The sequence below is a fragment of the Bactrocera dorsalis genome, chromosome 3 (assembly GCF_023373825.1).
Source record: "Bactrocera dorsalis isolate Fly_Bdor chromosome 3, ASM2337382v1, whole genome shotgun sequence".
Taxonomy (NCBI): domain Eukaryota; kingdom Metazoa; phylum Arthropoda; class Insecta; order Diptera; family Tephritidae; genus Bactrocera; species Bactrocera dorsalis.
Genome location: NC_064305.1, coordinates 15,479,828 through 15,494,051, shown reverse-complemented (window position 1 = coordinate 15,494,051; position 14,224 = coordinate 15,479,828). Strand labels below are relative to the sequence as shown.

At 32.9% G+C, this 14,224-nt stretch overlaps 2 protein-coding genes across 4 annotated transcripts in view; both read right to left on the bottom strand.

Annotated features, from left to right (window-relative positions):
• The window catches only part of LOC109579531 (nitric oxide synthase-interacting protein homolog), a 54,297-nt gene extending 42,070 nt beyond the window's left edge, over positions 1-12,227 (bottom strand). For both annotated transcript variants that reach the window (XM_049454051.1, XM_019990279.3), the window contains exon 1: positions 7,670-12,227. In XM_049454051.1, the coding sequence (XP_049310008.1) occupies positions 7,670-7,988 (319 nt within the window). In that variant the 5' untranslated portion in view covers positions 7,989-12,227. The remainder of the gene's footprint in view (positions 1-7,669) is intronic.
• Positions 1-14,224, bottom strand: part of LOC105226312 (ecdysone receptor) — a 319,570-nt gene that overhangs the window by 167,104 nt on the left and 138,242 nt on the right. The window lies entirely within an intron of this gene.

Here is a 14,224-nt window from a genome sequence, read left to right as displayed (position 1 = left end):
AATTATAGCAAAAAGACAAAAATTATGGCAAAAGAAAAAATTAAAAACGGAGCAAAATTATTATGAAAGTTAAACAAAATTAAAAATACAAATTATATAATAACAAAATTGTTAATTAAAATTATGGCAAAATTAGAATAAAAACTATAGCATTGTTATAAATGGAAATTATAGCAAAGTTTTAAATAAAAAAATACAACAAATTGGATATAAAAATTACGGTAAGATTACAAATAAAAATTATAGGAAAAGTAAAACTGAATATTATGGCAAAAAGACGAAAGAAAAATTATGCATTAATTAGATATAAAAATTATGCCAAAACTAGACAGTATATAAATTATGGCAAAATAAAACATTATGGCACAATAAACATTATGGCAAAATTATAAATAAAAAATTTGCCAGTATATAAATAAAAATTACAGCGAAATTAAAAGAAATCTCAAAAGTAGAAATGAAACTTATGGCAAAATTATGGGTAAAAATATGGCAAAAACAGTAATTAATTTGCATCACAGTTTTTTATTCGATTCACTTTTCTGCAGATTTTGGCAAACCCACTAAATTCATACGGTATATAAATTATGCCGAAGTTTTAAATAAAAAGTAAGCCAAAAAAATTATAAATAAATTAAAATATAATAAAAATTAGAGCGAAATTAAAAAAATGTCAAAAGTAGAAATGAAAATTATGTTATAATTAGTTGGAAATTAAAATTATAGGTAAAATTATGGCAAAAACATAGTAAATTCATACAGTGTATAAACTATGGCAAAATTTTAAATAAAAAGTAAGCCAAATTATAAATAAAAATTAGAGCGAAATTAAAAAAAGTCAAAATTATAGATAAAATTATGGCAAAATTATAGATAAAATTATGGTAAAAACGGAAATTATAACATAATTTACATCACAATTTATTAACATACTATTTTTTATTTAATGCCAATTTATTTGATTTATACCAGTTATTTATTCGATTCGCCACTCTCCAAATTTTGGTAAACCGAAGAAAATTCATATACATATACGAGTACATTGAAAATACATTCTTCAAGCATTAAATATTTAAAATTTACTTTACACAAATTAACAATTTGATACAATATTCAATTTTGATTATGGCAAATCATTTTTTTGACACATTATAGAATTCACAATTTATAAAACCTTTTAAATTTGTCATATGAGCGCGCTAGTTTACATACTCTTCAACAATACAGGGAACACTCTACGCATTATTTTATTCAAATGAATTCTAAAGAAATTCGTTTAATTTACATAGTGTGCCCTGACAACTTCAACTCAACTCAACTATTTTTCGCAATTCAAATCAATGTCTTTTATAATAGAGGAATATATTTATATAAATATGTATGTATAATACATATATATTTCTATTAGTATCACATAAAAACGTATGTAAATAAACCATTTTACACAGCTGTCATAGTGACAGTGGCAAATATGCAAATTTTTCTCGACAATTTATGGACACACAAAAACAAGAAGCCAATGACAGAAAGTTTAGAAAATCTAGAGGCAGCACGTAAAAGTAGAAATATTTGCGTATGTGTATATGCGCATATGGAAACGGAAAAAGTAAATAAAAAAAGTTTAAGACACGCTGGGCTTAAATTTATGCTTTGGAGCTGGCAGCTAACTAACGAAATTGTAGGGGTTTTGGGTGTTACTTTGTTGCGGCATAGTTAATGGCATTTTTGGTAGAGATTTATGCAAAGATTGCGCTATAAAACTGGATATGTTAGACGTCGCTACAAATATGTATATATAAATTGGAAAAATTGGGTAGTAAAAGTGGGTTTTGAATGAAAAAAAAGCTAACAGTGTTGGACACAATCTCTCACTACTTACTACTACTAAGTGAATTAATAGTAAACTAACTAACGTATAAAGAAGTATTTTATAACTATAACTAGTAATTTGCCGTAATTATTGTCATATTGTCTACCAAGCAGTTTAACAGCTCCTACACCCCGCCGCTAATGATTTATCACTAACAAATCACGATAATATGCCACAATCAACAGTAGAGTTGTTGGCGCAAACTTTCGCGCTCATAAAAAATTATGACAAAAACTTTTGAGACATATCAACGGCAGCAGTTCATTAATTTTACAACGATTAAATGTTGTTGTTGTTTTTTTTTACTTAAAAAGTAATTTAATCATATTACAACGCTATTGATGATGGCATAAAGAGCGAGGGCTAGTAAAAAACGGAAAGAAAGAAAGAAAGTCGTAGCGCAATAAGAGATCAAGTAAAACAAGTCGCCTCCACACCACCCTCCCAATGGATATGACTACGGTGCTCCAAAAGCAATAAAAATGACTGCTTGCGCGCAAAAAACGAGTGTCATTAACAGCGCCAGTCAGCGGAGGTTGGGATGAAGCGATAAACGGCGCTGAAGTGTGGGCGCGGTGGCGCTATTAGTAGCGGCAGGCAAATGAGCAGCCACTAGAGAGTACAACAACAAGTAAACAACACGCAAAACAAGCAGCAAGGAAAAGTAGCTGTGAGCGCGAGCAAGGAGCAGCGACTTGGTAGACGGCGTTGCCGCCACACGGCGTATAAGCAATCATTTTTTATACACAGGCACACACACATATACATACATACATACATACAAATACTTAACTTTTACACGAAAAGTTTACACGATAGCGCGCTGTGAGTTGTTGGCTTGTAAATCAAGGCGTATTATATGCCACAAAAGCCGAAACACGAAGTGCAAACGCCAAACGGTCGTTAGTGGTTAGGCGATTAGAAGGACGAAGGCAACAACAAAAACACGAAAAACAACAACAAGCCTAGTACTGTGAAATGTGTCGCGCCCGAAAGGCAGCACCGACACCAACAATCACTCACCCAACCTCATTGGCGACGCAACAAATTCATTAATTATAATTAAAATGTAGCGACGACAAAGCCGAAGCAAAGAACGAAAGTCAAGTAACAGCAAGTGAAGCATAGCTTACAGCGTACGAACAATAAAAGTAATGATTAAAGTAAATAAAAGGAAAAAAACAAAGAAAATCCTTAATACCCTTCACAAATAAAAAAAAGGTTTTCCTATAGAAGAACTTGTATAAGAGATCCTGCAGTTTGTATGGCAGCAATATGCTATAGTGAACCGATCCGAACAAAATTATTCGAAAATTGTAGCGTTGCTTTAGGTAATAATCTGTGCCAAATTTGGTGAAGATATCTTGTCTAATAAAAAAGTGTTCGCTACAAGAACTTGATTCTGATCTTTCCGTTTATATGGCAGCTATATGCTATAGTGGTCTGATCTGAATAATTTTTTCGGAGATTAAACCGCTGTCATGGATAATAATACATGCCAAATTTCGTGAAGAACACTTGTCAAATAAGAAAGTTTTCCTTAGAATAACCTGATTTTGCACATACAGTTTGTATGGCAGCTATATGCTATAGTGGTCCGACCTAGAAAATATGTTCAGGTATTGTAGCTATGTCTTCGACAATAATCTATGCCAAATTTCGTATAGATATCTTGTCAAATAAAAAAGTTTTCCCTACAAAAACTTGATTCTGATCTTTCCGTATGTATGGCAGCTATATGCTATAGTGGCGCGATATCGGCATCGACGACAAATAAGCAGCTTTTTGAGGAGAAACGCATGTGTGCAAAGTTTCAGAGCGATATCTCAAAAATTGAGGCACTAGTTCGCGTAGTTACAAAAGAACAAGCAGACGGGTATGACTAAATCGTCTCACCTACTCATGTTGGTCATTTATATATACTATATGTATCTCTTTTAGAGTCTCTGAAATTTCCTGCTGGTGTTACAAAATTCGTGGCTAACTTAATTTACCCTGTTCACGGTATAAAAATAAATAAATTAGAAGCAATAAAGATCGGCGACATTTAAGCATTTCGCTTGTCCTGCTACGGCGTCGACAGCGACGCCAGCGTTAAGGGTAGGAATTCCCGCGTGTCTCATGGCTTATTCCCAAAATCATTAGTTGGGCTTAAGTAGAGGAATAAAGGAAAATTTTCTTAAAGCGCCGTATACAAGAAGTTTTTAAGGTAAAAATGGCAAACACGGCGTATGAGTAACACTTGAAGCGAGCTTCTGCTCCCTATACACGACACGAGCAAAGAATACACCGCAAAGTAAAGGAAGAAAAGGAAGATAAACCACATGAAATTGTCGAAAGCGACGAGGAGTTGCTGAAATATTGCAAGTAATTAAAATGTGTCTGCGTGGCGGCGGTAATTGATGTCGGCATTTTGTAATAAGTAACAAAGCCACAGCGGTAAGGAGGAGTTCACACCAGAGAAGCAGCAGGATTAAGTAAAATAATGCAAAAATTAATGAAAGTTAAGAGATAGAGTCGAAAAAATCTGCGGTTTTACATACAAACATATAAAAATATAAATACATATAAACAACCTACCTCTCTCTCTCTCTGCCGTCTAATAACCGCTTGGAAGCACTCTTCTACGATATTGAATTTTTTTCTGCGTTGCCTAAAAGCAGTGTAATGACCACTTATTACTGCTGCTCGTATATCACAGGCCGAAAATCGACCAGCAAATATACGAAGTAGAAAGAAAAACCTCACAGTTTAGTGACATAAAAGCAACCAACGGTGAATGCAAACAACAAAAATATATACAAAAATACATTAAATAATGCTCCAACGAATATGCACAAACAAATACTTAGTGGAATTATTTGGGTAAAGGGGGTATGAATAAATGGCAGGCACGAAGAAATACAAGAAAAGGCACGAGGATAAAATTGTGCTAGGCGAGTATGCAGTGAAATACTTATGTAGCTAAATGTGGTAAGAAAAAAAGTATTCAAATTTACTCGCTTCAAATATATGCAACAAAAGCAATAAATAAAGCGAGACGAAGTAATATTTGAATTAAATGCAAGAAAGGAGAGTTGGAGTTATGTATTTTGCTTGGTATAACCAAGGCAGTAAATGACCGTGTGGGTAGTTCACTTGAAGGAAAATCAGTTAGTTGGTCAACAATGTTGCAAGTAAGAAGCGTGTACTAATACGAGGGCAAATACTAGATACGGGGTAAAAAAATAAAAAATATGCTATTGCTGGTTTCCACTCTCGAGAAATATTTTGCGGTCTAAAAAAATAATAAAAAACAAAATTAATAACGGTATAACCTTTCTAAGAACTATGTTTAGGTATATAAACTTAATCGTGAACTCTGAAAGCTTTTATTGACAATTTCGTGTCTTTCGTCGAATAGACGAATTTTTCGAGTAGATGATTGTTGAAAACACTTTAATGTTTTTCTTTGAAAAGACGAAATTGCCAAAAACGAAAAACTTTTTATAACAATTTCGTTGTTTTTTCAAAAAGACAACTTCTGCCTAGGTTTTGTAACATTTTCGTGTTTTTGAAAGAGTGTTTTCAATAATTCCGTTGAACAGACGAATTCTACTAATTAAATTTATAAAAATTGGAAAGCCAAAGTTTCGATGTTTTTCCAATTTTTCTAAACATATGTTGTTTTCAAACAATTTCGATGTTTTTTCGAATTTTTCTAATAAAAAAATGTTTTCAACAATTTCGATGTTTTTCGTCGAAAAGTCGAATTTTGAAAACGAAAAGCGTTTTGTAGCTATTTCGAAATTTTTGTCAAAGAAAGAATTCTCCAGTTTTTACACTTTTCTGGTGAGATGTAACAAGTTCGATGTTTTCGAATATTTCAAATAATTTTTTTTTTCCAAAAATTTCGATGTTTTTCGAATTGTTACAAAAAACAATTTCGTTTTTTATTTACAATTTCGATTTTTGTTTAACAATTTCGATGTTTTTCCTGGGAAGTAGCTATTTTGAAATTTTTTCCAAAGGAAAGTTCTCCAGTTTTTACAATTTTCTAATGGCATGTAACAATTTCGATTTTTTTCGAATTTTTCAAATAATTTTTTTCCAAAAGTTTCGATGTTTCTCCAATTTTTCTAAAAATATACTGTTTTCCACAATTTCGATGTTTTTTTGAATTTTTCAAATAAAAAAATGTTTTCAACCATTTCGATGTTTTTCGTCGAAAAGTCGAATTCTGAAAACGAAAAGCCTTTTGTAGCTATTTCGAAATTTTTGTCAAAGAAAGAATTCTCCAGTTTTTACACTTTTCTGGTGAGATGTAACAATTTCGATGTTTTCGAATTTTTCAAATAATTTTTTTTCCAAAAATTTCGATGTTTTTCGAATTGTTAAAAAAACCGAATTTAGTTTTTTTAACAATTTCGATGTTTTTCCTGGAGGAGTAGCTTTTTCAAACTTTTTGTCAAAGAAAAAATTCTCCAGTTTTTACACTCGTCTAAAAGATTCATAGTTTTTGCAATAATTTCATTTCATCAAAAGGGTGAATTACATCTTCAATACAATAGATGATTGATTTGCTTATTTGAGAAAATTGTTGAAATACGATTTCAAATTAAGAGTTGTGAAGTAATAAACTATTTTTTTAAGTGAGAAAGTAACCAATAACACAAATTACGAAAATGCAAGGAGAAAATGTAAAATTTAAAGTAAAAACTAATAATGCGCTCAATACTGTAGAAAAATATACCAAAATAACACGAAAAAATATTTAGAAATGTCAACCAATTAAAGTGCTAATAAAAAACAAAGAAATCGTATGACAAAACAATACAAATGAAGGCAGAAAATTATAATAAAATAATATAGATTAAAATATAGATATAATTGAATGTAAGACCAAATATTTTGAGAAAAACAAACGAAATGCACATTATTGCTTAAAATTGGAAATCTATGAATTTTTCGAAATATTTTGAACTTCAAAACTTAGATATAACTAAATTGAAGTTTCGTCGATATAACTGTTACGATTATGCGCGATTAAAAGGAAAAACACTCGAAAACTAATAACCAGATCTATCGTATCGCAATCATTGAAATTCCGTATGATCAAAAATGAACCGGACTGGACCAATTTTACCGAAAATAATACTTAGGCAATATGTAAAATATCAGCTGATGAAATCTGAACCGAACTAACGAAAATCAAATGAAATATTCGAATATTTTACCAAAAAAATACATGGACAATCGCAATCATTGAAAAACCATATGATCAAATATGACACGGACTGACAAAAATCAGCTGGTATAGCCGAATATTTTAGCAAAAATAATATTTTATCAAGTAACATTATTACGCATGTCTAAATTGCTGATATTTCAAAGCTGATCAAATTTGAACCGGACTGACAAAAATTAGCTGTTTTAGCTGCATTTTATGCCAACACAAATTAAAACACATAATGGCATAACAGCAATGTCAACGCACTGCTTGCGTATTAATTTGCAATACATTTTCGTTGCGAAAAATATCAAATCTTGCTTTAGCTGCCAAACAGAAAATCAATTAACAACTCAACACAATACCATTAATTACAAGCATTCAATTAATGTTTTCAAACAATTTTAAGTGCATTTCATTTGTATTTTCCACATTTTCTTCAACTTTTGTCTAGGAATTTTCATTAATTTTGCACAAACTTTACTTTCATTGCATTAAAAATGCAATAAACATTTTTGTTTTCCAAAAAAACAACCAAAACTTTCACAAAAAAAAAACAATGTAATAAGTATTTATGTGTGCATATTCACCTCGATCACTGTAGAAATCGAAACCGCGCTCCAAACCGATGCAATCACCAAAATTTGTCGCTGTTGTTGTTGTCGTCGTCACCGATGAACTATCACTATTACTATGATGATTATAATGATTACTACTATTATTGTTGTTGCTAGTATTATTGTTGTTGGCAACGCCATTCGTATAAATGTTATTGAAGTACGTGTTAGTGTTGTTGACGATGCCGCCGATGCCACCAACACCGCTGCTGCCGTTTTGCAGTTGATGCGGTCCAACGGGATAATCCATGAGTGAGGCAGGTGGCGTTGGCTGATAACAATATAAATCCATTTAGGTTGTGTATGTTGCCTTTATGGGGCGTAGGTAGTTGGTTGGTTGTTGTTTTTGTAGTTGTTTCTACTTCAAGTGCTCTTGTTGGGTGAGGTGGCGCGTTGGTTTACTTGGTTGCCTTTGTGCGGCATAAATTAAAATTGTAAATTTTTTTTGGAAAATAAATGCGTTTCAAGAATTGATTTTAAGGCCATTTTTTGTAATGTTGTTGTTGTCGTGTGCAGGTAGTTTACTTGAAGGAATTTTGAAGCGCGCCAGTTTTTTTTTAATTCTTCATTAATTTTCTTAATTTTGTTTTAATTTTCTTTATTTTTTTAATTTTGCTTTGATTTTCTTAATTTTGCTTAATTTTTTTAATTTTGCGTTAATTATATTTTCTTTTGCTTTTAACTTTATTTTTTTCCTTTAACTTTTTTTTTAATTATTCCTTAATTTTTTTAATTATTCCATATTTTTTTTTAATTATTCCTTAATTTTTTTAATTTTTAAATTTTTTCTTTATTTTGTTTTTTAATTTTCTTTTAATTTTGCTTTAATTTTCTTTAATTTCTTTTAATTATCTTTAATTTTTCCTTAATTTTTCCTTAATTTTTTTCCATTTGCTTTTCAGCATTACCTTCGCATTAAATTCCAAAGTGATTTTCCACTTCCAAAGCGCCTTTTTGGTATACTCTTTTAAATCTCGTCTGCTCCAGCAGATTTTTTTAAAGCTGCCAGCAAATCGTGCACCGCCTAAGCGCCTTAATGCGGCAAATACTTTTATTTATGTGTTTTTTGTTTTTGCCATGCGAAATGGTTGATTTTTTGTTACTATTTTTTATTGTTTTTGCTGTTGTTGTGTGTCTGCCGCAGTTGCGTATACGCATACCAATGAGTCCGTGGGGAGACGCAGTTAAGCATGCATCAGCGGAGGCTATCGAGCGCAAGAACTATTTCTTTGTGCTCTTTTTCTACACCAGGGCAGCTTTTCTGCGCACTGACTGTGTGTGATTTTGTTATTTGTTGCTGTTGACTTTCTTCCAAACTCACTTGCCGCACATTACTGTGCCAGACAGCCGCCAACTCGCATTTCAGCTAAGCACCACAACTCAATTCTGCTCAGCTGCTGACTTTTTATTTGTTGCGTTCTTCTGACGTTTCGTTTCTATTATTATCTGTTTTTTTATAATCTTGTTGTGGTACAGACCTTGAGCAGACAGTTACACGCAGCAGTTATGTCGTACAGAATGTAACAAGAAAAAAAATGCGAATAGAATTTGATAAAATGCCAGACGCACCTTCGGGATAGAGACGTGTGGCATGTGTGGGTGTTTGTTGCTGCCGTATCTAGTGCTTGCTGCTATCAGATAACTTTTATATAAGTTTCAGACGCCGCTGGCGTTAGAGTCACAGAAGATGCTGAGTAAGAATTTCAGCACTGTGTAACATTTGCAATAGAATTTATTGGTTGGGCGCTTGCTAGACTCCAATGATAGCTTTTTCGCAGCAGAAACATTTAGTCAACCAGTTGCTACGTGTAAGGAACAGCGCTCTTTACTGTTCGAAAAGACGAAAAGTCAAGGCAAATACGTGTTACGCCTGCTTAAAAGCGTTCTTTTGTTGTTATTATTGTTTTACTGCACTGACTCTTTGCTTTCTTGCCCTTTCTTTGAGCATTTGGTCACTTTGCTGCTTCTCTATTTTGCAGCGCCTACTTTCTCCACACATTCGGTTCTCAGCTAGCTGATTGCCTGCTTTTGTTGTTATTATTTTATTCATGTGAATTCTTGTTGTTAATTTGCACTTTTTAGCAAAACTTGTAGTCGCCTTTCACTCAAAGTAAAACGTTTCTGCTGTTTTATGCCAAATTTCAGCCTTTCGCTTCACACTTTTTACGCCTTTTTGACGTTGTAGTTGTTCGTGCGCACTTTGTTTGCAGTTACGTAGTATTTATGTTGTTGGCGTATTTTTAAACACATGAGCACACATGTTTAGCGACACAGCGATTTTGGTCAGCAAAATTTTGTATTGTGCGGAGAAAATTGGAATTTTTGAATTTAATATTTTTTTTGAATTTGTAGAAAAATGTTTTTTAATTTTTATTACGAAATTTTCTTTTTTTAATTTTATTTGATTTTTTTAATTTTGCGCGAAATATTTTTTTGATTTTTCGAAAAAAAGTTTTTGAAACTTTGTTTTTCGAAACTTTCTTTTTTCGAAACTTTGTTTAGAAACTTTTTTCGAAATTTTTATTTTGAATTTGGTTTTTAAGTGTAAATACTTTATATATTTTTTGGACCTTACACTAAATTATTTATTATTTATTACTTTCTCGCCTTCTAAAATATTAATTATTTATTAATTTTGCGCCTTGTGAAATATTAATTATTTATATTTAGCCTTGCTTTTTACTATTTTATTATTATTTTTGCTACTTTTTATAATTTTTTATTATTATTTCGTTACTTTGTTTACGCCAAACAACTTTTTTGAATTTTTTTCAATGCTACACAATTTTTATCATTACAATTTTTTTGTGAAACCTTCTTTTTACATATTCTATAGCTTTCTAAACACCATTCAAATCAGCAAAACTGCACTTTTCCCACGCCCTAAACGCTTGCTTGCGCATCAGCTACTTGCATTTGCTTATTAGACATATTAGACACACACATTTCCCGCTGTGTACACACACACACGCACAAACCACAAATTTTTTTTATTGCCTGGAAGTTGCACTTTTGTGTTAAAAATTTTCAAAAATAATAGAACTACGAACAGCACTAAGCTGCTGCTCTTGTTGTTGTTGTATTTGCTAAAATTGCACTTGTTGTTTGCCTTACGATTTTCGCATTCACTGGTTAACACGTTTTACTTGTTGTTGTAACTATTATTGTTGTTGTAATTGTTGTTGTTGTTACAGCATGCACTTTCAATGCACGCACGATCACGTTCAATTTTGCGCGTCCCGGCAGCAACTAACGTCAACGTCGCAGCGAAACTACCGAAAAACGCCAAATATTTACAATCAACACGACGACCGGCTGCTAACGAACACGCGTTTTCACAATTACTAGTTGCACTTTTGTATTTTCAGCACTCGCTTATGCTGCCAGTTAGAATATATTTATATATTATTTATAAATATAATATATTTTATTAAGTTGTAGGTACTTTGTAATTTCAATAAAATATTTTTTCAGCTACTTCTTCACAGGTTTACGTATGCATAAATATATACTTATGTGTGAATATATATTAATTTTTGCTTGCTCTCCGCTTTCATAAAACACTGTAAAATACAGCAAGCCACTATTTGATTTTTTCTTTCACTTGTTTCTAACTTGTATTATATACATATGTATACATGTAAGTATGTATTTATTTGTAGTGTCATAGCACTGAGGCGACGAGTAAGAAGAAGTGTTTCTTTCTATGTTTTTTTTGCGCTATTGCGTTGAAAAGCGTACTCGCCTCTGCCTCTACACGCTGCCGTTAGTAGTATATGTTCGTATAACAACCGATTTGTATACCGCCAGCGTTGAAGTCCAAACAAATACTGAAATCAATGAAAGCGATTCCGAGCAGACAACAGCAGACGGCGCACAAACGATACAGAAAGGCAAAACAGCGCAAATGCTGTGCCAATGTACAAGTATTCACCACAGTAACTGGCGCTCAGCCGAATACGCCAATATACATATACAAATGTATAGATATGTGCACACAAATGCACGTACATGCGCACCAACACATATATACACCAATTTGTGTATATGTATGTATGTATGTGTAAACGCACACCCTTGACTTCTTATGCGCTCAGTTGTGTAGTTTCTTGCTGCTCTTGCCGTCAGCTCTATTTGTTTATTTTCTTTGCAGCGCCAATGAGACTTTTTCACCACCACCAGCACACCACTACAAACACCGCTTACTTGTCATATATACACATTGCAGTTTGCATGCGCTTCACCACTTGCTAGCCGCTTTTGCTTTGCTTACTGGCTCTGCCATGAACTGCTAGTGTATGGTGTGTGGCTCATTGTTGATTGCACCTTTTCGTCATGTTGCCAATTCGCTCTTTCGTCGCTCATTTTATGTTTGTGCTCGCATTCTACACGTTTTCTTTAACTTACACCGCTACTTTTGGCAAGTGTGACAGTCGCTCAAAGTAGTGTTATGGTATTTCACCATAGCGTATTTTGAGTGCATGCTTAATGTGTGTTGAGTTAATATGCGCGATAGTGGACATCGGCTACCTACATAAATATGATGTGATTGATAACACTACAAAGGGTGGTGCTGTAGTGGCATCACGCCTGGTGTGATCTGCTGACTTTTGACATCACATCTTGAAGGTAAATGGTTATAATCATGGACTGAATTAACTCAGCTCCCCTCCCTCTCCCCCCATCAAACCGACACACACTTTGCATACTTCACTTTTGACCACTTGCAAAGTCATGTGCGCTAACCTATAATATACTAGCTATAAATCATGGTTTATCGCACTTTTAGTAACAAATCGCATGATGATAACATCAAGTTCTCATTAACACGTCACATTATTAAAAATTTGCCAAATGAGTTAAAATTTATCACAGAACAATATCGAATGGTGTGACTACTCGAGTTAGTTCAAACATGAAATATCGCACGCACATCACATCATGGCAATACTATATAAAAATACCAAAATATCACTTCTTACTAACTAATTACAACAGATCGTTACATTTCAAGTCACATCATATCAATGAAAATAAACTTATAACAATAAACGAAAATCCCCGCATACCACATGATATGATGGCAAGCAATAAATTTTTAGAAGTTTTGAAACTAAAATAAGGTGTTTAGTAGTAAATTAAATTATCACAACACACTAAATTAATAAACTAATATCAGCACATGATTTCAAGCGATATTATATTTTATAGCACATCACATCAATTAATGTAAATTTATAAACATAAACCAAACTCTCCAAATATCACAGCAGTTCGGCTTACTACTTCTAATTGATGACATTGTATCACCCAATTCATGCTTCTATGCTAACAAATGAGAAATCAAGAAATAGTTCGATTTCAGATCAAAGGTCACACGCACATCACATCAAAGCAAAAAAATGCTTTTTAATGATTTTTAAAACCAAATTAAGCATTTAATGATAAATCATTGAATTTCTAGAACACATCATATCATCCATGTCACATCACATCTTTAATATAACGTCACATTATGAAGTAAAAAAATTTTAACTACGGCAAAATGCTTATTCACAACATTTTAGAACAACATCAACAATGTCACACGATGTCATCAATATGACATCACATCATGTCAAATAAAAAATATTTTTAAACTAAAATAAAATGTTTATTAATAAAATTTATTGCATTTGTATTTTTAGAACACATCGCATCAACAATATCACATCACTTCATATCAATTTTAAGAAAAATTTTAAATAAAATTTAAAACTAACAAACGACTACCAAAATCTTCACAAACCCCTAGTTCACATCATAACCATATCAACTTGCACACATCACATGACTTTAAGCCCTTAAAACATCATATCAACTACATATCACCACCGCTTGCTCAACCCCTCGCTTAGAAATAACAAATGAGCGCTCTCTTTCACCGCAGCAATGCTCTCTGCTTTGTTTACTGCTTGTCGTGCGCTCTCATTCACACACTTACTCACACGCATACACTTACATATTTTCTCATTTCGCAGGTTTACATATCTCAAACTTGAACTCGACCGCAACTTGCTTATGCCGCCGGGCGATGAATGAAAAATGCCGATGCAGTCAGCTACACTACTACACAGACACGAAAATTCAACAGCGCTGCACGCATACTGCAATAGGCAGCGCTACACACAAACGCACATTTGTATATGAGCACATAAATGAGTGTTTGTCTACATACATATATATGTATTTGAGGCTACCTTCAATTTATAGGTGTGCAGTGAGAGTGGTGAGTGGTTCTATTTACTTCTACTTTTTCCAACACCCTCACCACACCAACTCACCCTTTACACAAAAGGCACACCACACACACACCTCACACTCCGTTTTCGCCGACAACTCGTGTAGATATCTTTCGATTTTGTGCCGGTGCATATATTTATATACATATACACACACATGCATGCATATAAAATGTGTATACATGTGTGTGTGTGACATCTATAGAATTTCTTTGCTGTTGGTGCGCCGTCAAACTGACTCGCAGCG